Below are 25479 nucleotides of genomic sequence, written 5' to 3'. Positions count from 1 at the left end.
GTTGAATCTTTTGGAAACAGTAGAGACAGATGACACTGCCAGTCCGCGAGGCGGCCAGGTCTGTCAATCAAAAGTCGGCGTGGAGACAGAGTGGAAGAGTTGGACATCGCACAGACCCGTGGTAATAGGGGACTCCATAGTGAGAGGAACTGACCAGGGTTTTTGTGGCAGCAGACGGGACTTAAGGATGGTGTGTTGCCTTCCTGGTGCCAGGGTTAAAGACATCACAGACAGAGTGGAGGAAATCCTCAAGGACGAAGGTGAAGAGCCAGAGGTGGTGGTACATGTCGGCACAAATGATGTCGGACAAAAGAGAAGGAACATACTACAGCGGGACTTAGGAGAATTAGGAAGAAGGCTGAAAAGCAGGATGTCCAAGGTGGCTATCTCCGGTTTGCTTCCAGTTCCTCAGGCTGGTGAGGCCAGAAACAGGGAGATAATGGACGTGAACGTGTGGCTAGGGAACTGGTGCAGGAAGCAAGTATTTAAATTCTTGGATCACTGGGGTATTTTTTGTGGTAAGCATAAATTTTACATGAGAGACGGTTTGCCCCTTAATAGATTAAGGACCAGCATTCTGGCAGGCAGGTTTGCTACTGCAACACAGCTATGGGGAGGGAACAAACTGGATGTTTAAGAAGGAAATTGGAGGGAAAGTTAGAACAAGGCAAGTCAAGAAAGACAACAGTAACAATAAGGCAGAAAACTCAGATAGGAGTTGATGGGAAGGATGAGGGCAGTAACAAATTAAAAATACTATACATGAATGCACAAAGCATTAGAAATAAGATGGATGAGCTTTTTTGGAATTTGGCAGATACAATATTGTGGGGATAACTGAGACGTGGTTTCAAGTGGACAGGGCCTGGGGAATGAAAATTCAAGGCTACACGTGCTATTGTAAGGACAGACTGACGGGCAGAGGGGGTGGGGTGGCCATATTGGTAAGGGATGATATTCAGTCCCTTGCATGGGGGAACCTAGAATCAGGGGATTTGGAGTCAGTGTGGATAGAGCTGAGAAATACTAAGGGTAAAAAGACCCTCCTGGGAGTTATCTACAGGCCCCCAAACAGTAGTCTGGATGTTCGATGTAAGTTAAATCAGAAGCTGAAATTGGCCTGTCGCAAAGATGTTACTACAGTTGTTATGGGGGATTTCAACATGCAGGTTGACTGGGAGATCAGGATGGTATTGGACCTCAAGAAAGAGATTTGTGGAGTGCCTCTGAGATGGATTCTTAGAACAGCTGGTGCTGGAGCCTACCAGGGAGAAGGCAATTCTGGATCTAGTATTGTGCAACGAACCAGAATTGATCAGGGACCTCGAAGTGAAGGAGCCATTGGGAAGTAGTGACAATAATACAATAAGCTTCAATCAGCAATTTGAGAGGGAGAGGGTACAATCAGAAGTGACAATTTTTCAGTTGAATAAAGGGAACTATGGAGCTATGAGGGAGGAGCTGGCCAAAGTTCAATGGTGCAATACTTTAGCAGGGATGACAGTGGAGGAACAATGGCGGATGTTTCTGTGTATAATGCAGAAGTTGCAGGATCAGTTCATTCCAAAAAGGAAGAAAGATCCTAGGAGGATGGACATGGCTGACAAGGGAAGTTAAGAAACATATAAAGTTAAAAGAAAAAAAGTATAACATAGCACAGATAAGTGAGAAAATGGGGGACTGGGAAGCTTTTAAAGAACAACAGAGGATTACTAAGAAGGAAATACGCAGAGAAAAAATGAGGTACAAAGGTAAACTGGCCAAAAATATAAAGGAGGATAGTAAAAGCTTTTTTAGGTATGTGAAAGGCAAAAAAATGGTTAAGACTAAAATTGGGCCCTTGAAGACAGAAACAGGGGAATATATTATGGGGAACAAAGAAATGGCAGAAGAATTGAATTGGTACTTCAGATCTTTGTTCACTGGGGAAGACACAAGCAATCTCCCTGAGGTAACAGTGGCTGAAGGACCTGTACTGAAGGGAATTTTTATTTGTCAGGAATTGGTGTTGGAGAGACTGTTAGGTCTGAAGGTTGATAAGTCCCCGGGGCCTGATGGTCTACATTCCAGGGAATCATGGATGCGTTGGTGATTATTATCCAGAGTTCGATAGATTGGGGATCAGTGCCTGCGGACTGGAGGGTAGCTAATGTTATACCACTTTTTAAGAAAGGTGGGAGAGAGAAAGTGGGAAATTATAGACCATTAGTCTGACTTCAGTGGTGGGAAAGATGCTGGAGTCTATTATAAAGGATGAAATTACGACACATCTGGATAGTAGGAACAGGATAGGTCAGAATCAGCACTGATTTATGAAGGGGAAATCATGCTTGACTAATCTTCTGGAATGTTTTGAGGATGTAACTCTGAAGATGGACGAGGGAGATCCAGTAGATGTAGTGTATCTGGACTTTCAGAAAGCTTTTGATAAAGTCCCACATAGGAGGTTAGTGAGCAAAATTAGGGTGCATGGTATTGGGGGCAAAGTACGAACTTGGATTGAAAGTTGGTTGGCTGATAGGAAACAAAGAGTAGTGATAAACGGCTCCATTTCGGAATGGCAAGCAGTGACCAGTGGGGTACCGCAGAGATCGGTTCTGGGACCGCAGCTTTTTACAATATATTTGATGGTATTAGTAATAACATTAGCAAATTTGCTGATGATACTAAGCTGGGTGGCAGGGCGAAATGTGAGGAGGATGTTAGGAGATTACAGGGTGACCTGGACAAGTTAGGTGAGTGGTCAGATGCATGGCAGATGCAGTTTAATGTGGATAAATGTATGATTCTCCACTTTGGTGGCAAGAACAGGAAGGCAGATTACTACCTAAATGGATCAATTTAGATAAAGGAGCAGTACAAAGAGATCTGGGTGTTCTTGTATACCAGTCAATGAAGGTAAGCATGCAGGTAGTGAAGAAAGCTAATAGCATGCTGGCCTTCATAACAAGAGGGATTGAGTATAGAAGCAAAGAGGTTCTTCTGCAGCTGTACAGGGCCCTGGTGAGGCCACACCTGGAGTACTGTGTGCAGGTCTGGTCTCCAAATTCGAGAAAAGACATTCTGGCTATTGAGGAAGTGCAGTGTAGGTTCACGAGGTCAATTCTTGGAATGGCGGGATTACCTTACACTGAAAGACTGGAGCGACTGGGCTTGTATACCCTTGAGTTTAGAAGACTGAGAGGGGATATGATTGAGACATATAAGATTATTAAAGGATTGGACATTCTGGAGGCAGGAAATATGTTTCTGCTGATGGGTGAACCAGAGGACGCAGCTTAAAGATACGGGGTAGATGATTTAGGACAGAGATAAGGAGAAACTTCTTCACCCAGAGAGTAGTGGCTGTGCGGAATGCTCTGCCCCAGAGGGCAGTGCAGGCCAAGTATCTGGATTCATTTCAGAAAGAGTTGGATAGAGCTCTCAAGGATTGTGGAATCAAGGGTTATGGAGATAAGGCAGGAACAGAATACTGATTAAGGTTGATCAGCCTTGATCATATTGAATGGTGGTGCAGGCTTGGAGGGCAGAATGGCCTACTCCTGCACCTATTGTCTATTGTCTAACTGGCAACATTTCTTGAGAGAAAGCAGAATTAACATTTCTGGTCAAGTAATGTTTCTTTAGAACTGATTTTAGTTGGAAACGTATTGGCATATATACCAAAGAAGGGTAGTTGAGGGGAACAATTGGTGGAGATAGAGCCTAGAGCCCAGAGAAAGAGAGAGAGAGAGAAAAACACAATGGGTAATCCAAGATGGAGGACGGGAAAAATTTCTGGCTTTAAGAGCTGCTCCTTTTTTTGAGGTATTTTTTAGGCAGACAAAGAAATGTATGTATACCAATCCATTTCCCAGTTACAATTAATTCTGAATAAGGGTTACTGGATCCAAAACTTTCATTCTGCCTTTTCTCCACAGATGCTGTCAAATCTTTGAGTTCTTCCAGCAACTTCTGTTTTGTTTCCGATTTCTAGCATCTACAGTTCTTTGAATTTTTTTGTTTGTAAAACCATGTTGACTTGTTTTAATTATACTATGTTTGAAGTGCTTATTAAGACTTCCTTGATATTAAATTCCACACTTTCAACATGACTGACTTGTAGTTCCTACTTGTTTTATTGTCCCTCCTTTCTTGAAAAACATTTGCCAACTTTCAATTTGATGGAACAGTTCCCAAACCTAAGAATTAATTATATAAGGATACAGTCAACATTTATGTTGGCAAATGTAGCAGTGAATTTGTCCTCAGCAAGATTCTCAAACAGAAATATGATTAAAACAAATTAATTTTTAATTTATGGTGTAACCTGATGAATAAGTGACAGTTAGGGCACCAGGAAAGCTCTTATTTAAATAATGTCTTAAATGTCCAATAGCCAGTTGGGCCACAGATTTAACATCTCATACAAAGAAGGAAACCCAACAATACATCCACCTCTGAGTACTAACATATGACCTAAAAGTAGCTCTGAACCAGGACTGAAAATCTCACGCTGTTGGCTCAATGGCAAGTATGCAAATTAGTGAGGCAGACTGGCACTTAAATGGTATAGATTTCATGTTTCTTCTATCTCTAATTAAAACTTTGATGTGTTTAAAAACAAATCGAAATAAATGCACATATTAATTCCCTTTCTTACTAATCAATTATGTTTATGAGTGATGGATCAATACCACCAATTGGATAGTGATATTCAGCATTCTGAACAATTTCCCAAACATCAAAACAGATTCTGACCAACCAAAATCTTATTAAAAATTGAAACTGCTGGAAAGACTGAGCAAGTTATCAGTGTCTCACAGAGAAACTAGATAAATTGATAATTTAGGTAGAGGACCATTCAACAGAATATGCGGCACAGTGGCAAGCACTGCTGCCTCACAGCTCCAGAGACCCGGGTTCAATTCCTGCCTCAGGCAACTGACTGTGCGGAGTTTGCACATTCTCCCAGTGTCTGCGTGGGTTTCCTCCGGGTGCTCCGGTTTCCTCCCACAGTCCAAAGATGTGCAGGTTAGGTGAATTGGCTGTGCTAAATTGCCCGTAGTGTTAGGTGAAGGGGTAAGTGTAGGGGTATGGGTGGGTTGCGCTTCGGCGGGTCGGTGTGGACTTGTTGGGCCGAAGGGCCTGTTTCTACACTGTAGGTAATCTAATCTAGAACATTGCAAGAGAACAGAGAAAATAAATGCCTAACTTCAAAGAAATACAGAACTTGCTGGAAAAGCTCAGCAGGTTTGGCAGCATCTGTGAAATTAAATCAGATTTAACATTGGGTCCAGTGCTTCTGTGGAAGGAACAATGGACCCAAAACATTCACGCTGATTTGTCTTCATAGATGCTGCCAGGTCTGCTGAGTTTTCCCAACAATTTCTGTTTTTGCTTCTGATTTACAGCATCCACAGTTTTTTTGTTTTTTTTAAACCAGAGAAATACAAATCAGTTAGCCTGATTTGGAAAGATGCTGGACTTCTTATAAAAAGAAAAAGTAAAGAAACATGCAGAAAGAGAGAATATGGTAACGAAATTCAGTTTAATTAACATTATTTAATCGTTTAAGGATGAAAGGAAGTACAGACCTGGGTAGTGGAGGAAATGGAATCTTTATGGGCTTTTACGTTCCTTGAAAGTGAAGTCACAGGTAGATAGGATAGTGAAGGCGGCGTTTGGTATGCTTTCCTTCATTGGTCAGAGTATTGAGTACAGGAGTTGGGAGGTCATGTTACGGCTGTACAGGACATTGGTTAGGCCACTGTTGGAATATTGCATGCAATTCTGGTCTCCTTCCTATCGGAAAGATATTGTGAAACTTGAAAGGGTTCAGAAAAGATTTACAAAGATGTTGCCAGGGTTGGAGGATCTGAGCTACAGGGAAAGGCTGAACAGGCTGGGGTTGTTTTCCCTGGAGCGTTGGCAGCTGAGGGGAGACCTTATAGAGGTTTACAAAATTATGAGGAGCATTGATAGGATAAATAGACAAAACTTTTTCCTGGGGTCGGGGAGTCCAGAACTAGAGGGCATAGGTTTAGGGTGAGAGGGGAAAGATATAAAAGAGACCTAAGGGGCAACTTTTTCAAGCAGAGGGTGGTACGTTTATGGAATGAGCTGCCAGAGGATGTGGTGGATATATGAATAGGAAGGATTTGGAGGCATATGGGCCAGGTGCTGGCAGGTGGGACTAGATTGGGTTGGGATATCTGGTCAGCATGGACAGGTTGGACCAAAGGGTCTGTTTCCATGCTGTACATCTCTATGACTCTATAATAGAGTTCCATGAAAGAAATTCACAACAAACAAATACAGACAATGCTGGAGACACTCAGCAGAGTTAACATTCTGAGTTTCAGATTTGAAGAGGAGTCATATGTGATTCAAAGCATTATCTCTGTTCCTCTCCTCACAGATACTGTGACACCTGCTGAGTTTCTGCAGCATTCCCCATGTTTGTTTCAGATTTCTAGCATCTGCAGTATTTTATTTTTAGATTCATGACAAAGCAGAGAATAATTTCCAAAACAGAAACTTGAGCATAAGAGTTAATGAATGTTAGTCAGACTGGCAAGAATGAGAAACTCTGTCCTCCTGCAGGGTTCATTGTTGGGGCTATTACCATTTAGTATTACAGAATGTACCAAATTAGTCTGAACCAAGGAATTGGTGTCATGCTATGAAAACTTTCATAGAATCATAGGAGTGTACAAATACTAGATGCCATTCACTTGCTCTGTCCTCATAAACTTGATAACTACTTAAATAGAAAAAGACTCTTTACCGTGTGACTACAAAATCCACTTTCACGATCAGGTAATCCAGTTTCATAACATTTTGCTTTGTAGAGTAACATTTCCTCATGTCACCTCTAAATCTTTTGTCAATCAGCTTAAGATTTGAAACTAGATTTATGATAATAGCTAGTAATATTGGAGCCTGCACTAAAAACTGCCTTCTAGATTGTGCAAATAAAGAGTGGTCACTGCAATTCAATGAAGTTTGAGGCAGTTCATTTTGTTCGCTGGAATATTTCTTACAGGATGAAAAATGGAGCTCATAGGAACAAAAGAATTTGGGTGCACAGAAGCATAAAGTCACTAAAAGTAGCAATACAAGCTGTTACGGCCATAAAAGAATACAAACAACATTCATACAAACAACAGAATATGAAGGCAAGAAAGTAATGTTAAGTTTCAGTTAAACTGCACTTTAGTTTCAATTGTTTTAAATGCGATGTTGACAATATAGAACTCAGTGCCTCATGAAATGGTTGAAACAGATTGTTAAAGGATGCTTTGATACATATATTGGTAAAAATGAATAGAAGAACATGGGAGCAGCATGGAAAGACATAATTATGAGTGGAGGGAGGCTTGGGTAGATTATAAATACTGGCTTGCACTAGTTAAGTCAAATAGTACATCTTTGTGCTATAATTCTATCACCGGTCACATAATTATCCCCACAATTGCCTAACAAAAGCAAACTAAAATGCTTACATTTTTAATACTTTCTTTCGAATCTCTACCTCCTTGTCCACTGTAGGATCCTCAAAGAGTTGTACTCTGAAATTGTTTCTTCGTAGTGCTGTGCCACACTCCTGACAGTTTCCAGAACCTCTTACGAACAGAAGTTCCACACAACTCTCACATCTGTTAAAAACAAAATGTTAATCTATTTTAGTTTGATTTTACAAACTTATGTCTCCAAATTACTTAAGTTCTGACTACCAAATCCACAACAGAAACAAAATAAACAAGTACATTATTTTTCTGACAAAATCTATGGATCTCAGGAACACATTATTCTTCACAGGTACACACGGCATATAAGAAGGTATCATAGCATGACAGGGAAAAGGGCACAATTAATCTCTTTGCGCTAACATAAATAAAATGGTAACATCCCTTATACAAAGAAAAGGAAGTGCTGGAGAAACCCAGGAGTCTGCAGTATCTGTGGAGACAGAAACAAAGTTTATGTTTTGAATCCTGTATGATTCTAGGATCATAGAGGCATACAGCGTGGAAACAGACCCTTCAGTCCAACTCATCCATGCCAACCAATTTTCCCAAACTAAACTAGTCCCACTTGCCTATGTTTGCCCCCATATCCCTCTAAACCTTTCCTATCCATGTACTGTCCAAATATCTTTTAAATGTCGTAACTGTACCTGCATCTACCATTTCCCTCTGGCAGTTCATTCCAAATATGAACAACCTTCTTGTGTGAAAACGCTGCCCCTCAGGTTCCCTTTAAATATTTCTCCTCTTATCTTAAAAATATGCCCCTACCTTTGAACTCTCAACCCTAGGGAAAAAACCTTTGCTATTCACCTTATTTATGTCCCTTGTGGTTTTATACACCTCAGTATGGGTATCCTTCAAAATCCAATGCTGCAGGGAGAAAAAGTCCAAGCCTATCCAGCCTCTCCTTGTAATTCAAACCTTCCAGTCCCAACAACATCCTGGTAAACCTTTCCTGAACCGTCTCCAATTTAATTACCATCCTTCCTTTGGCAGGGGAACCAGAACTGGAAATTGTACTCTTCTTCAGAACTTCTCTTAGTAATACTATTTTTGAATGTTTTCCTAAAGAGTCATTCTTGTTTATGTCACATAACATTTTCACCCATGGTTGGCACAGAAATAACTTGCCCTTGTGTTTCAAGGTCAAAGTAGATCCAGATATGAATGAAGAAGGTGCTTCAATGATTTAATTTACATGAATTCAAATTATTTGAATTAAATATTACCCCCCAATATGATTTAGTAATATACTTTATATAGCTCTTGCATATCTGAGTGAGTCCCTGTGGATCTGAGAGAGTTTGGCAGTTTCTCCAGCATTGGCTAGAAATTATTAGCTGTTTGCATCACAAACTAAATGACAGCAGCTGGCAGAAACAAGTCTTTTTTTTCGTAAAGTAAGCCAAACTTCATGGTACTAAAACAGTTTAACACATTAGAACTGTAAGATGTATCGCAACAGAATTGAGGTTGAAACCAGATCAGTCATGACCTTATTGAATGGTTGAGCAGGCTTGAAGGGCCAAGTGGCCTACTCTTGCTCCTTGTTCATATTAGCATAACTGAGCAGCAAATAGTACAACACAGATGAAAGGTTTAGCAACTCATCACAGCTTGAAACCTACGTTACATAACAATCTTCTGCTAATATATAGGAAGAGAATTGAGTTGTTGGATTACCAGGTTGTAATTTCAACTTGTTGGCAAGCTACTTGAATGTTTGTAGTTGTTATACCATTACCAGTTTGAGCAGGAACTGTTGGATTGTATCACATACAAACAAGACGATCCTTGTGGAATCGTAAACAGTTTTTGTTAGGCTGGATTGAAGTAAGATTTATCTCAAGGTACAGGGCTCATTATATGGGAAAACTTTTAAAATCTCTCCTGTATGGTATGCAATATTTTGTTTTACACCACAGTATTGACAGCATGTCATGGCAGAGACTTTTGTATTCAACTTAATATCACTTAAACATTACACAAATGATTTAAACATTAAATTATACATATACTCTATCCTTTAATTAGATCTAACTTCAACAAGGACTTCCGCAAACCGAAACTAAACAACTTCCAAGCTAGCGGATTTTATTCTCTGAGCAAAATAGAAGCAATTCCTCACTCTTCCAAACTGAAAGTAAGCTAATGTTTTTCAATGATTTACTCCACCAGTCATAAAACTCTCAAATCCCCAATATCACTTCAGAGATATTCTCTTAGATTTTTTTGTTAAAATTATGGCTCCAGAAATACTGATAAAGCTAATCATTAATACCCCTCACAGAAACAGACCAAAACATTCATGTCATTAGTTTAAAAGCTAAAACAAATGACATATTATAAAAAAAACACCTTACACCACAGAACAGAGGCACAGAATATTCCTCAAATGGGTGAGAAATTGGGAATTATTAATGTCCAGAGGAACTAGAGTATCCTTGTTTAGATGTCACTGAAAGCTAACATGCAGATGTATCAAGCAATTAGAAAGGCAAATAATATGACACTTCCTACAAGTAGATTTGAGATTTCGTTTGACAGGAACGAAAATGTCTTCCAGACACTTACAGAACCTTGCAAGACTGTGCCTGGAATGCTGCATGAAATTTGGGTCCATACCCAATGAAGAATATAATCTACATATAGAGAGAGCAGCAGAGGATCACCTAGCCAATTCCTTGGATGGCAGCAACGTCCTATGAGGAGTTATCAAGGAGGTTAGATCTGTACTTCCTACAGTTTCGAAGAATGACAGATGATCCAATTGAAACTTACGCAATTTGCAAAGGACTATATTGTAAATGATAGGTGCAAACAGGACAAGGGTGGTGATGGTGGTGGTTTGCTGCCTAAAAACAGTCTCCGGTTTGGGCAAATCATTTCAGACTGAAAGAAAAGTGAATTTCTTCACTCATAAGGTAGAGAGCCTTCTGAATTCTTTACTTTAGCAGACTGCGCTAGCTCAGTCACGGAGTGCATTCAAGACAGAAAATGACAGATTCCTAGACATGAATGACATCAAGGGAAAGCATGGTCGAACGGTGCAGAGGTCAATGATCAGCCATGATCTAGAATGGTGGACAGCTGTGAGGACTGAAAACGCTGTTCAGCCATCTATTTTCTGGAGGAGCTAATATTATATTTAAGATTTGATTCTGTCTTTAGTCATCATTGCCTTTCAAAACAGCAGTATGTGGTAGTTTCAATAATAGAGAACTTTCAATGGACAATGAAAACGACAGGTCTAGTTTGTTAGAATGCTACTCTTTACTGGCTACAGGTTTGTTCACTGAGTTGGAGGGTTCAGTTCCAGACATTTTGTCACCCTACTAGGTAGCATCTTCAGAGGGCCTCCGGTGAAGCATTGCAGATAATTCTTGCTTTCTGTTTATATGTTTGGGTTTCTTTGGGTTGGTGATGTCATTTCCTGTGGTGATGTCACTTCCTGTTCTTTTTTCTCAGGGGGCGGTAGATGGGATCTGACTCGACGTGTTTGTTGATAGAGTTCCGGTTGGAATGCCATGCTTCTAGGAATACTCGTGCGTCTCTGTTTGGCTTACCCTAGGATGGATGTGTTGTCCCTACATACAGATAAGGAAGAACACCACTCTTACTGGGACAATACATCCATCCTAGGACAAGCCAAACAGAGACATGCACGAGAATGCCTAGAAGCATGGCATTCCAACTGGACCTCTAACAACAAACAGATAGACTTCATCTACCGCTCCCTGAGAAAAAGAACATGAAATGACATCACCACAGGAAATGACCAACTCAAAGAAACCCAAACATATAAACAGAAAGCAGGAATTATCAGCAATGCTTCACCTGGATACTCACTGAAGATGTTATCTAGTAGGGTGATGAAACATCTGGAAATGAACCTTCCAGCTCAGTGAGCAAACCTACATCCAGAACCTCAACCTGAGCTATAGGTCTTTTCAAAACTTGCTACTCTATACAGCTGGAACTGGAATTTGATATTCCGGTCAATTGGGACAAGTGCTGCCCCGGTTCTAGTTTCCAGGTGGGTTCCAACATATATACTTGATTTTGAAAACATTTTTGTGTCGCATCCAATTGTGATTTATCAAATTGTTCCAATATAGAGCAGAAAAATGAAAACTAGTTTGCTGGGAGTGGCAGGGAAGATGGGGTCAAAATTAATCATTAATTGCCAAGTTATTTTAATATAGGTTAATAGATATTTTGAAAACTACAGTTCAAAATGAAAATGTTATCAAATCCAAAAATACAATGTTCAGCTTATGTTTCTCTGAATTGTTGCTTTGTAATTCACTTACAGGTACTGAACACTTCTTATTACAGGGTCACACACATACCAATTACCTAACTATTAGTTTCTTGAGAAATATATTGAATTGTGTGACAGAGTTGAAAATACCACCCTTATCCCACAATAAACTACAGGCACACAAGAATTCAATGACTAGTGCTGTTAAATTAAATCTACGAAAGGACAGGAAAGTGAAACAGCTCAATTTTTTAATGGCATAAAATGTACCTTTAACTTGCTATCCTATGAAGATGGCCTGCTTTATCTTGAATTTCAAAAACTAAGAGATGATTAGTAGGTTTCATTTAAATCTGCAAAATTCTTAAAAAAGTAAATTGATGCAGACAAAATGTTTCCTCTGCTCAAGAGTCCAAAACCAGGGACCCAATTTCAAAATATTGGGGAAGCAACAAAGGACCAAAATTTTATGAAGAGGATTGTGAATCTTTGACATGCTTTAGCCTCAAGGGTGAAGAGATGTCAGTCATTGAGTATGTTTAAAAGTAGAAATTGACAGATTTCTAAATACAAATGACATAAAGAGATATGTGGATAGTATGGGAAAAGGAATTGAAGTGCATGATCAGCCATGATCAAACTGAACAGTAGCAGGTGGAATAGGCTGAATGACCCACTCCTGCTCTTACATTCATAAGGCACTTGGAAAATCAATTTAAGTTAACCACCTAGTAAAGTGCCATCAGTTAAAGAGAAGTGTGTTTGGCAAGTAACTAGTGAATATTTAAGTTTATATTCTAATCAACAGAAACATGATAGGACAATTCAAATCTGTGGGGTCTACAAATTATTCCAAGTGAGAACTTGCAGAGAATTCTCATGTCCTAGACAATATGATGATATAAGGTCAAAGTTGACATGATTATTATTCTTTCATACCGTCTCTTTAACTTAAAGGTAACATGAAGGGAGTCAAGTGATCTAGACAAAATATTTGCCTAAAAGGAAACCCTGGAGTTTGATTACTAGAGATTATCCTGAATGATATGCATGAAAATCCACTGGCATGACTAGCCTGCCAGGATTCAGAAGTGGAGGAACAGTCATAGCTGGCAAAATGCAGTGACTCACCATGCAGGAATGCAAATTGGGGGTTACGTTCAAATTAAAATGACGGAATTAACTAGGACATAGTAATAGAGTGGTACAGCATGGAAACAGACCCTTTGGTCCAACTCATCCATGCTGTCCAGATATCATAAATAAATCGAGTCCCATTTGCCAGCACTTGGCCCATATCCCTCTAAACCCTTCCTATTCATATACCCATCCAGGTGCCTTTTAAATGCTGTAATTGTACCAGCCTCCACCACTCCCTCTGGCAACTCATTCCATACACGCACCACCTTTTCGACTGGGACAATACATCCATTCTAGGACAAGCCAAACAAAGACACGCACGAGTGAAAAAGTTGTCCTTTAGGTTCCTTTTAAATCTTTTCCCTCTCACCCTGAACCTATGCCCTCTAGTTCTGGAATCCCCCAACCCAGGGAAAAGACTTTGTCTATTTATCCTATCCATGCCCCTCATGATTTTATAAACCTCTATAAGGTCACCCCTCAGCCTCTGTTGCTCCACAAAAGCCATGATGTGGAGGTGCCGGTGTTGAACTGGAATGGACAAAGTTAAAAATGGATGTAGATTTGCTCGCTGAGCTGAAAGGTTCATTTCCAGACATTTTGTTACCTTACTAGGTAACATTTTCAGTAGCTGAAAAATGTGTTGCTGGAAAAGTGCAGCAGGTCAGGCAGCATCCAAGGAGCAGGAGAATCGACATTTCAGGCATAAGCCCTTCTTCAGGAATGAGGAAGGTGTGCCAAGCAGGCTGAGATAAAAGGTAGGGGGGAGGGGCGTTGGGAATGCGATAGGTGGAAGGAGGTTAAGGTGAGGGTGATAGGCCAGAGAGGGAGTGGGGGCGGAGAGGTCGGGAAGAAGATTGCAGGTCAAGAAGGCGGTGCTGAGTCTGAAGATTGGGACTGAGATATGGTGGGGGAGGGGGGAAATCAGTAGACCTCATGCAAAGCAATGCTGAAAATTCCTGCTTTCTATTTATATGTTTGGGGTTTTCTTTGGTTGATGATGTCATTTCCTGTGGTGATGTTTTTCCTGTGATGAAGTCACTTCCTGTTCCTTTTCTTAAGGGGTGGTAGATGGGGTCTAACACGATGTGTTTGTTGATAGAATTCCAGTTGGAATGTCATACTTTTAGGAATTCTCGTGCGTGTCTTTGTTTGGCTTGTCCTAGAATGGATGTATTGTCCCAGTCGAAGTGGTGTCCTTCCTCATCCATATGTGAGGATAGTAGTGAGAGAGGGTCATGTGTTTTTGTGGCTAGTTGGTGTTCATGTATCTTGGTGGCTAGTCTCTGCCGGTTTGTCCAATGTAATGTTTATTACAGTCCTTGCACGCTATTTTGTAAGTGACGTTAGTTTTGCTTGTTGTCTGTATAGTGTCTTTCAAGTTCATTAGCTGCTGTTTTAGTGTGTTGGTGGGTTTGTGGGCTACCATGACGCCAAGGTGTTTGAGTAGTCTGGCATTCATTTCTGAGATGTCTTTGACGTGGGGAGAGTGGCTAGGGTGTCTGGACGTGTTTTGCGTGCTTGTTTGGATTTGTTGCTGAGAAATCGGTGTATTGTGTTCATTAGGTACCCATTCCTTTTGTATACATTGTATAGGTGATTTTCCTCTTCTCTGCGTAGTTCCTCTGTGCTGCAGTGTGTGTTGGCTCGTTGAAATAATGTTCTGATGCGGCTTCGTTTGTGAATGTTGGGATGATTGCTTCTGTAGTTCAATATTTGGTTTGTATGTGTTGCTTTTCTGTAGACACTGGTTTGAAGTTGCCTATTGGCTGTTCGCTCTACTGTAACATCTAGGAATGGCAGTTTGTTGTTTTCCTCCCCTTTCGTGAATTTTATGCCAGTAAGGGTATTATTGATGGGCTTGAAGGTTTCCTCTAACTTGTTTTGGTTAGTGATGACAAAGGTGTCACCCACGTAGCAGACCCAGAGTTTGGGATGGATGGTTGGCAGAGCTGTTTGCTCAAGTCTCTACATTACTGCCTCTGCTAAGAACCCTGATATCGGAGATGTTACCTAGTAAGGTAACAAAATGTCTGGAAATGAACATTTCAGTTCAGCAAGCAAACCTACATCTAAAACCTCGACCTGAGCTACAAATCATATCAAAACTCGCCAAGACCTATGGGCACAATATGCTAAAACTAGCCCGAAAATGGGAAACTAATGCCATCCAACAGAGCACCGCCCGCGAACAGCTGTACTTCCTGCACGAATGCCTAAGGAAACAGGTACTACCTAAATGTCTTCAACACAAATCTCCCCTTAACACCCCACTTGCAATAATAATAGCAGAGCAAAATGGCTGCAGAATGCTCACAGAAATTATTAATGATGCCCACAACAGACTCCGTAAATACAACCGGGAAATCTTGTATCAAAAATCTCTACTCAGTCATGCCACAGACCATGAATGGACAGACACAGTACAACGAGCCATAGATAGCAGACAACAACAAACAGAAAAAATAAAAAAACTAGACAAACTTACACAAAGTAACAACAATAGCAACACAGAAGCATGGATAAAAAACTTATCTGACCGACCCTTAACAGACACTGAAAAAGCCTTATTAAATTACAACTGCCAAGATGCGGACAAAAAAAGATTTCTCAGCAGCATTAGAAACAACACTAAAAAACTCACAGAGGAAACAAAACAATCCATCAGACAAGCAGTCGTACCAACATTAAACAGAAAAAAGGAAGGAAACACACTCAATACACAAGAAAGGAAAGCGCTGGAAAGACTAAAAAAAAGTTATCCTACTGCAGACAAAGGACGCTTGACAGTCATTCTAAATCGAAGAGACTACATTGAAAAAGCAAACGCACTACTTACAGATAGCAACACTTACAAACAAGTAACGATAGACCCGACCCAACAACTAGAAAACTGAATCACAGCCCTACTCAAAAAACTTCAGAAATCTGGACAAATAAATAAGACCGACTTCCACAAAATGAAACCGAACAGATCCAACACACCATGTTTCTACAGATTATCCAAAATTCACAAACCAGGAGCACCCCTCGACCCATAGTCTCGCGACCTGGAACACCAACTTACAGATTGGCCAAGGAGCTACACGAAAGACAAAAACACTTAGTAGAAGGCTCACGCCACTCCATCCACTCCACCCAAGAATTCCTGAGGACCATCAAACACCAAAATAGAAGAGGATGAAATAATGGTCTGCTTACAGACAAACCAATGGAACACCCATGGGATCTCTGATATCAGGGTTCTTAGCAGAGGCAGTAATGTAGAGACTTGAGCAAACAGCTCTGCCAACCATCGAACCCAAATTCTGGGTCTGCTACGTGGATGTCACCTTTGTCATCATTAACCAAAAAAAGTTAGAGGAAACCTTTAAGCCATCAATAATATCCTTACTGGCATAAAATTCACGAAAGAGGAGGAAAACAACAACAAACTGCCATTCCTAGATGTCACAGTAGAGCGAACAGCCAATGGGCAACTTCAAACCACCGTCTACAGAAAGCCAACATATACAAACCAAATATTGAACTACAGAAGCAATCATGCCAACACCCACAAACGAAGCTGCATCAGAACATTATTTCAACGAGCCAACACACACTGCAACACAGAGGAAAATCACCTATACAATGTATACAAAAAGAATGGGTACCTAATGAACACAATACACCGATTTCTCAGCAACAAATCCAAACAAGCACGCAAAACACATCCAGACACCCTAGCCACTCTCCCCTACGTCAAAGACATCGTGGAAATGAATGCCAAACTACTCAGACACCTTGGCATCATGGTAGCCCACAACCCACCACAGCAGCTAATGAACTTGAAAGACTCTATACATACATTGAGCAAAACTAACGTCACTTACAAAATAGCGTGCAAGGACTGTAACAAACACTCCATTGGACAAAGAGGCAGAAAACTAGCCACCAAGATACATGAACACCAACTAGCCACAAAAACACATGACCCTCTCTCACTAGTATCCTCACATACGGATGAGGAAGGACATCACTTCGACTGGGACAATACATCCATTCTAGGACAAGCCAAACAAAGACACACACGGGAATTCCTAGAAGCATGACATTCCAACTGGAATTCTAACAACATACACATCAAGTTAGACCCCATCTACCCCCCTCCTGAGAAACGGAACAGGAAGTGACTTCATCACAGGAGATAACATCACCACAGGAAATGTCATCACCAATCCAAAGAAACCCAAACATATAAATAGAGAGCAGGAATTTTCAGCATTGCTTTGCATGAGATCCACTGAAAATGTTACCTAGTAAGGTAATGAAACATCTGGAAATGAACCTTTCAACTCAGCAAGCAAACCTACATCCAAAACCTCAACCTGAGCTACAAACCTTCTCAAAACTCGCTAAAAGGTAAAAACCACACAACACCAGGGTACAGTCTAATAGGTTTATTTGAAAGTACTAGCTTTCAGTGCACTGCTAACCTCACACCGTTAATACATTTTTGAGCTGGGACGTCACCTTTTATTTTATAAAACATTAAGTTATCTCAAGAATGTGACTTAAAAGAACTTCTGGGATTTGCATATTAATGAACCAAAACCTGCAACCCATTCTAAAAGATGAAAGACTTAACAGCAATCTAGGTTTGTTCAATATATCATTTAATTGCATGATACTAAGACCTTTTGCTATAAATTCTGTGTCTTATGATCCTGCTCCACTAGTTACCTGATGAAGGAGCAGTGCTCTGAAAGCTAATATTTCCAAATTAACTGTTGAACTATAACCTGGTGTTGTCTGATTTTTAACTCGCTCCAGAGAAAACAGCCCCAGCCTATTCAGCCTCTCCCTACAGCTCAAACCCTCAAATCCTGGCAAAATCCTTGTAAATCTTTTTTGCCTAGCTTGTACTAGGGAACATGTTCCAAGGAAAAGACTCATTGAGAAGGAAACAGCTTAGAATTCCCAGGACTCATTCCAAGAGAAGCAGATACCTGCTCAAAGAGCAGTGTAATGCATCTTCATGAAGTATATTTTAGTTAGGCTAAAATGTGGAAGGTTCTGTTTTGTGAATTAAAGTAGAGGGTGCCTATAAAAACATTGCTTATTCAATAGAATTTTTAGCTATTCACACGAGCAAATCCCATAAATCATGAAATTGCACAACGTTAATCAACCAAATCATGACTGAACTTTTAAAAATAAATTTAAACTTCAGCAACCCGTACTGACACCATAAAAATGTTCAAGAGGAGTGATTCAGCTCCGGCAGCTTGATCTCTGGGTATCTAAGCAGCAGCTGGCATCATGTGGCACTGTATGAGAGTTCCATGGATAGCTCATTTATAAATATGGTCACCTGCAATTTAATATAATGCAGATACAGGAGGAATGGATAATTGCCAGGCAGTAAAGGAGGACCAGTTCAGAAGTCCTAGGAAGGCATTTCACTCTCCAACAGTATTCCATTTTGACTGATGATAAACCAGTTGGTCCTCTGGAAGGTGCAGCCAGAGTCTAGCCCACTGTAGGATTAGCTGACAGACAGAAGGAAGATTGAGAAAGCAACAGTCATCGGCTATTTTACAAGCAAGGGTATGGACAGGCATAGCTGCAGTGCCAAACATGGTTCCATATTGTTTGCTGCCTTCTAATCACAAGACCATAAGAAATAGCAACAGGAGAAGGCCCCTCAAGCTTGCTCCCCCAGTCAACAGGATCATGGGCTGATCCAACATTCCACGCATCCACCTTCCTGCCCTCTCACATAACTTTTAATTCCTCTACCGATCAAGCATCTACTTACCTTAGTCTTAACTATATAGAAAGACTCTTGACTCCACAACTCTCTGTAGGAGAGTTCCGAAGATTCTCCCTCTTCAGAGAAGAAATTCCTCGCTTCATGGTACCCCTTAATTCTGAGACTGTTCACTCTAGTCCTAGACTGTCCCATGAGGGGAAACAAGCCCTCAACATTTACCTTGTCAAGCCCCTTAAGAATCTTATGGCTTCTCAATTCCAATGTGTACAGTCCCAACATATTTAAACTTTGCTCATTAGACAATCCTTCCTTCTGATCATCCAAGTAAACTTTCTCTTTACTGCCTCCAACAAAATATATACTTTCAAAATAATGGAACCAAACTGCTCACAGTACTCCAGATGTGATCTTACCAATAACTTATATGGTTGCAGTAAGATTTCCGGACTCTTTTACTCCAACCCCCCTGAAATAAGGACCAACACTCCATTAGCCTAATTAACCACTCCACCTGTGTGCATGCTTTCTGTGTTTTGTCATAAGTAATCCCAAATCCCTTTGGGTTGCAGCTTTCTGCAGATTTTTCTCTAGTTAACGTTGTTCATTTAATCCCCCTTCCAAAATGAACAATTGCACATTTTCCCACATTATACTCCATTTGTCAATTTTTTACCCACTTACTTAACCTACTAATATCCCTCTGTAGATTATCTGTATCTCCCTCACCATCTGCATTTACATTTTTGGTATTTCTCGTCATCTGCAAATTTGGCCACAGTACATTCACTTCCATGCTCAAAGTCATTAATACATTCTGTAAACAGCTGTAGTCCAAGCAATCGAACTTCAATGCTCATTGGTCGCCAACCTGAAAAAGAACCTCTTATCCCCACTTGCTTTTCCTTGTCCATGACCTAATTCTCTATCTACAATAATATACTACCTCCGACACTGAACTCTTATCTCATGATAACACATCAACTAAATCCCCTCGATCCACTCTGGTTGAAATTTCCTGGAAATACCTCTACTAAATTAGTCAGACACATTCTGGTGCCAGAATTAAGGATATCCTTAAACATCAAGCAGATGTAGTCCAAAGTAATATTAATGATACAGGTTGAAAGAAGGATGGGATATGGGGTCCTCAAAGTTTAAGGAATTAGGTAACAAAGTGGCAAACAGCACCTTAAAAGATGATAATCTCGGAATTATTCCTTGTGCCATATGCTAGACAGTACGAAACTAGAAAGATGGAGTAACTGAATGTACTTGGAAACATGGTGCAAGTGGGAAAACTCTAATTTCCTGGGATCTAGGACCTATACAGCCTGGACAGGTTGTACTTAAACAGAGCTGGATCAACTGTACTTGGGGAGTGATTTGCTTGTGCAATTGGAGAGCATTTGAACTAACTGAACAGGGAGCGTGAGAGCCACAGGAAACATTACAGAGCAAAACCTAAAAAGCACAGAGAAGTTAGAGAGATGGATAATACAACACCAGGAAAAATTAAGGTTTTAGGTGGATAACTGTAACAAAGAAGGTAATCTGATCTGAAGGATGATAGATTGTAAAAAAATGGGAGGTGCAACAAGACGTGGATAAGCAGGTAGGTGCAGCAGGTGACGATGGTGGCAAATTACATGCTGGCCTTCATAGCCGGAGAATTTGAGTGCAGGAGCACAGACGTCTTATTGCAATTGTACAAATCTTAATTAGACCACACATGGAGTATTGCAAATAGTTCAGGTCTCTTTATCGGAGGAAGAATATACTGGCTATAATAGGAGTGCAACAAAGTTTTACCATGCTGATTCCTGCGATAGCAAGAATTACAAATGAGGAGAGACTGTATTGGGTTAGATTCTATTCACCAAAGTTTAGAATAATGACAGGGGGATCTCATAGAAACCTACAAAATTCTAAAAGCACTAGACAGGGTAAATGCAAGAAGGATATTCCCAGGACATCCAGAACCAGGAATCACAGGGTAATAATATAGGATAAATCATTTAGCACTGAGAGCAGCAGAAATTTCTTCACCCAAAGAATGGCAAGCCTATGGAATTCTCTGGCGCAGAAAGTGGTTGAGGCCAAAATATTGAATATTTTCAAAGAGGAGTTAGATATTGTTATTAAGAATAAAAGGATCAAAAGATGTGGAGAGAAAGCAGGTACAGAGTTGGCTGATTAGCCATGATCATTATTGAATGGTGACGCAGGCATGACCAAATAACCTACATCTGCTTCTATATTTCTAAGGTCTAAATTAGGGTTACTCTGTGTGTGTGTGTGTGTGTGTGTGTGTGTGTGGTGGGGGTAGGGGGAGGTGGAGAAGAGGGCAGGTAACATTAGTGATCTATAGGTGCAGATCTCCACAAGGACACATTATGTCATGGTGATAATGGTGACCTGGCTCAAACAAGTCAGGACTGTGGACTCAACTTCCTTGGATACAAGGTGTTCAGGAAAACTTGGGAAAAAAAGAAAGGTGTGGTGTTAGTAATATTAAAGCAACTGCAACAGTGCAATGCTGGGGAGGAGAGTTCAAAAGACAATATCTATTTGGTTAGAGATAAGAAACCATAGAAGTGCCATTACAATGTTGGGCATATTCTGTAGGTCTGTGGGGAAGATACAGAGGTACCAATCTGCAAGGAAATTATAGAGGTGACAGAATTATAGGGTTATTATAAAGGGGGCATTATTACTATTCCAGGCTGTATTTGGATAATTAAAGGGCAGAAAGAGACAAAAGTTTCCAGTGTATTCAAGAGAAATTTTCCAGTGTGTTTCCTGTCCTTAGACAAAGGAGGCGTTGTTCCATCTGGTTCTAAGAAATCAGAAGGATCAAGTGTTAGTAAAGGTACATTTAGGTGATAGTGATCAATGTATCACAAGGTTTTGGTTGGTTATGGAAATGAACAAGTAGTATAATAACTTGGGAGTGGCCAACTTCAATGGAGAATTAATTTGGTAAATTGGAAAAGAAATTTAGCAGGCAAAACTAATAACAGGATGTTTTTGTGGAGGAGTTTATTAATGTAGTCAAATATATTCTCACAAGACGACAGGTAGGACAAACAAATCCAGAATCCTCTGGCTGATTAAAGAGCAAGAGAAAGAGGAAACTGTTAAATATTGTGAATCAAATTAGCCAATACTCTGTTCTGCAACGGTCAATCCTCAGGAGATGGCAAAGGTGGATCATCCATTCAGCTCATCTTCTCATTTGCACACATATTCTAGGTTACAATTAGTTAATTAATCATCAACCACCATTCATGACTAGATATGATAGGATTACGGAGTTTTGAACTGATTTATTGGTTACAGGATTGCTTGGTTCAGTATTCAGAATGGCGTTTAGCATGTGTGTAGTTTTACACTGTAGCTGCAACAGGCTGGTGCCTTTTTTGGTATTGCTGTTGTTGTTCATGGGGTCATCTTTGACACTCTTCACTTGTCCATACCTTGGCAATAATAGCAGAATGTGGAATGTGTCCATTTATGAAGTTACGTATTGCTGTGAAATGCAATTCTGCTGATGACCCACTGTGTCTCATGGGATGCTCAGTCTTGAGCTGCTCTGAATTTGTCCCATTTAGAATGTTAGTAGCACAATGTAATACAAAAGACTTAGTGACAACATAATGAAGAACGTCCTCAGTGTGAAGAAGGGACTTCATCTCCACAAGAACTCTGCAGTTGGTACTCATGTCATTTAGGGAGCAGGGTTGATATTGAGATGTTTCATTACCTGGCTAGGTAACATCATCAGTGGCGACCTCCAAGTGAAGCAAAGCTGTTGTCTCCTGCTTTCTATTTATATGTTTGTCCTGGATGAGGTTCCTGGGGTTTGTGGTGACATCATTTCCTGTTCGTTTTCTGAGGGGTTGATAGATGGTATCTAGATCTGTGTTTGTTTATGGCGCTGTGGTTGGAGTGCCAGGCCTCTAGGAATTCTCTGGCATGTCTTTGCTTAGCCTGTCCCAGGATACATATGTTGTCCCAGTGGAAATGGTGGGTTTTTTTTCATCCGTGTGTAGGGCTACAAGGGAGAAAGGGTCGTGTCATTTTGTGGCTAGCTGGTGTTCGTGTATCCTGGTGGCTAACTTTCTTCCTGTTTGTCCTACGTAGTGTTTGTGGCAGTACTTACATGGAATTTTGTAGACCAAGTTGGTTTTGTCCATGGGTTGTACTGCGACTTTTAAGTTTGTTAGTTTTTGTTTGAGAGTATTGGTGGGTTTGTGTGATGAGGATTCCGAGCGTCTTAGTAGTCTGGCTGTCATTTCTGAAACTTCTTTGATGTATGGTAAGGTGGTTAGGGTTTCTGGCTGTGTTTGGTCTGCTTGTGGTGGTTTGTTCTTGAGGAATCTGCGGACTGTATTTTTTGAGAATCCATTCTTCTTGAATACATTGTATAGATGGTTCTCCTCTGTTTTCCGAAGTTCGTCTGTGCTGCAGTTGTGGTGGCTCGTTGGAATAGTGTTCTGATACAGCTTCGTTTGTGTGAGTTGGGATGGTTGCTGGTGTAGTTAAGTATTTGGTCAGTGTTTGTCGTTTTTCTGTGTACGCGGGTTTGTAGTTCTCCGTTGTCCTTTCTTTCGACTGTGACGTCCAGGAATGCGAGAAATGACAGCCAGACTACTAAGACCCCTTGGAATCTTCGTATCACACAAACCCACCAACACTCTCAAACAAAAACTAACAAACTTAAAAGACCCAGTACAACTCATGGACAAAACCAACTTCATCTACAAAATTCCATGCAAGGACTGCCACAAACACTAACTACGTAGGACAAACAGGATACACGAACACCAGCTCGCCACAAAAAGACACGACTCTCTCTCCCTCGTAGCCTTACACACAGATGAAAAAAAACACCATTTCGACTGAGACAACATACGTATCCTGGGACAGGCTAAGCAAAGACATGCCAGAGAATTCCTAGAGGCCTGGCACACCAACTAGAACGCCATAAACAAACACATAGATGGTATCTAGATCTATCAACCCCTCAGAAAACGAACAGAAATGATGTCACCACAAACCCCAGGAACCCCATCCAGGACAAACCTATAAATAGAAAGCAGGAGACAACAGCTTTGCTTCACTTGGAGGTCACCACTGATGATGTTACCTAGCCAGGTAATGAAACGTCTGGATATCAAACCTTCAGCTCAGCGAGCAAACCTACACCCTAAACCTCAACCTGAGCTACAAACCTTGCATTCATGTCATTACTATTATTGGTAATTGTATCTGTCAAAAGATAAATTTGTGGAAAAAAATATTAAATTTTATTTATCGCGTATTTGTTCCCTCAACAAATATTGCAATCCCATGCTAGAGATTAGGGTTAGCTCAATTGGGTAGTCGGCTGGCTTGCGATGCTGAGTGATGCCAACAGTGAGAGTTAAGTTCCAGCACGGGCATGAAGGATTATCCTTCTCAACCTCTTCCTTCGCCTAAGGCCTGGTGACTGTCATTTTAAATCACCATCAGTGGTCTCCCTTTCCTGATAACAGTCCTCAAGTCTGGTAGGATTATGGCAAGTTTACCTAAATTACTGAACTCAACTCCCAAATCCACAACAAAACCGAGTTTGCTCACGGATTTTGAGCCAGTTACTGGAAGAGAAAACAATTTAATAAATGAACTCAAGTCATATATTGGGGGATGCTGCTTTCCAAGATTTCAAACCTAGCGAAAGTTGAAATTGCTGGCAACGTGTATCGTTTGTAAGTACTTATGTAGAAGAAATAAAGGGCTAATATCTCAAAGTAAAAGACTGGTTGGTTGTTTTGAGTGTCAATACCAATAAACCCAAAACGTTCAAAACACTCCAATATATCTCTAACTGCGAAATAACAAAAAAGTTACAAAAAAGAGCAAACCGTGTTACTGTGCAATTCCAAACCTCGTTTCACGTTTCCACCACTGTATGTTTCTTTTTCTTACTTGCATGTAGACTCAAAGCGGTTGAGACTAAAATGATGTTAATCCAGGTTCCTGTCAGCCAGGTTTAACGTACTATCCAACCCTCCAGCAAAGGAAAAGAGGGGAATGGCTACGATCGACATTCACGAATGAATCACTTAATTTGCAACGTACAGGGAAAAACACACAAAACTCCCATAACGTGTCCCATCATTTCCTAAGATTACAATGCATCACTCACAGTGTGTGTCCACACACGTTCACCATCAGTTTGAGCGAAGGATTGCGGTATTTCGTTGTTTTACAGCGAGGGCATCTCTGATCGTCCATCCTGACAGGTCTCTTGGAAACAGCGCAGCAATCACATGTGTCCCACTGCTACACTAAGTGCTGCAGAAAAAGTCCGGCTTCACTGAACTGGCGGAAGAGAAAGGAGAGGACACGGGTGGAGCTCGAGCCTGACAGCAGTGCAATAAGAATTTGGTTGAATGAACAATTGGTGCTCTGTAATCCTGCAAACTCCCAGCTGTTGGGTTACACCGCAGAAGTATTGCCAATTGGGAAAAATGCTGATTTTTTAATACTTATTACTTTCTCCAACACAGTTGGATGGTATTTTATGTTTTCAATGTAAACAGTATTGAAAGCATTTATGTTTATCCACTAATAAGAGATTTATCCTATGCTGAGGGATTCTTTTGAATACTTAATTAAATGAATTCAAATCTATTTTATAAAATTTGCACATTTCCTCCCACTGTCCAAAAGCAGAAATTGCTAGGGAAACTCAGCACGTCTGGTAGCAACAGTGGAGAGAAATCAGAGATCCTTCATCAGAACAGAAATTGTTAGAAATT

General features: G+C 40.5%; 1 protein-coding gene across 2 annotated transcripts in view; it reads right to left on the bottom strand.

Annotated features, from left to right (window-relative positions):
• The window catches only part of mnat1 (MNAT1 component of CDK activating kinase), a 175055-nt gene extending 150043 nt beyond the window's left edge, over positions 1–25012 (bottom strand). The window contains exons 1-2 of one of the 2 annotated variants that reach the window (XM_060828526.1): positions 24864–25012; positions 7488–7640 (exon numbers count right to left, since the gene is read on the bottom strand). In XM_060828526.1, the coding sequence (XP_060684509.1) occupies positions 7488–7640; positions 24864–24952 (242 nt within the window). In that variant the 5' untranslated portion in view covers positions 24953–25012. Of the gene's footprint in view, positions 1–7487; positions 7641–24602; positions 24838–24863 lie in introns of those variants that run through there. The other variant, XM_060828527.1, reaches the window with a different exon arrangement.
• Between the last annotated feature and the right edge of the window lie 467 nt (positions 25013–25479).

The sequence above is a fragment of the Hemiscyllium ocellatum genome, chromosome 8 (assembly GCF_020745735.1).
Source record: "Hemiscyllium ocellatum isolate sHemOce1 chromosome 8, sHemOce1.pat.X.cur, whole genome shotgun sequence".
NCBI classification, from domain to species: Eukaryota; Metazoa; Chordata; class Chondrichthyes; order Orectolobiformes; family Hemiscylliidae; genus Hemiscyllium; species Hemiscyllium ocellatum.
Note: the sequence above shows the minus strand (reverse complement) of the source record. Positions and strands in the feature narration are given on the sequence as shown.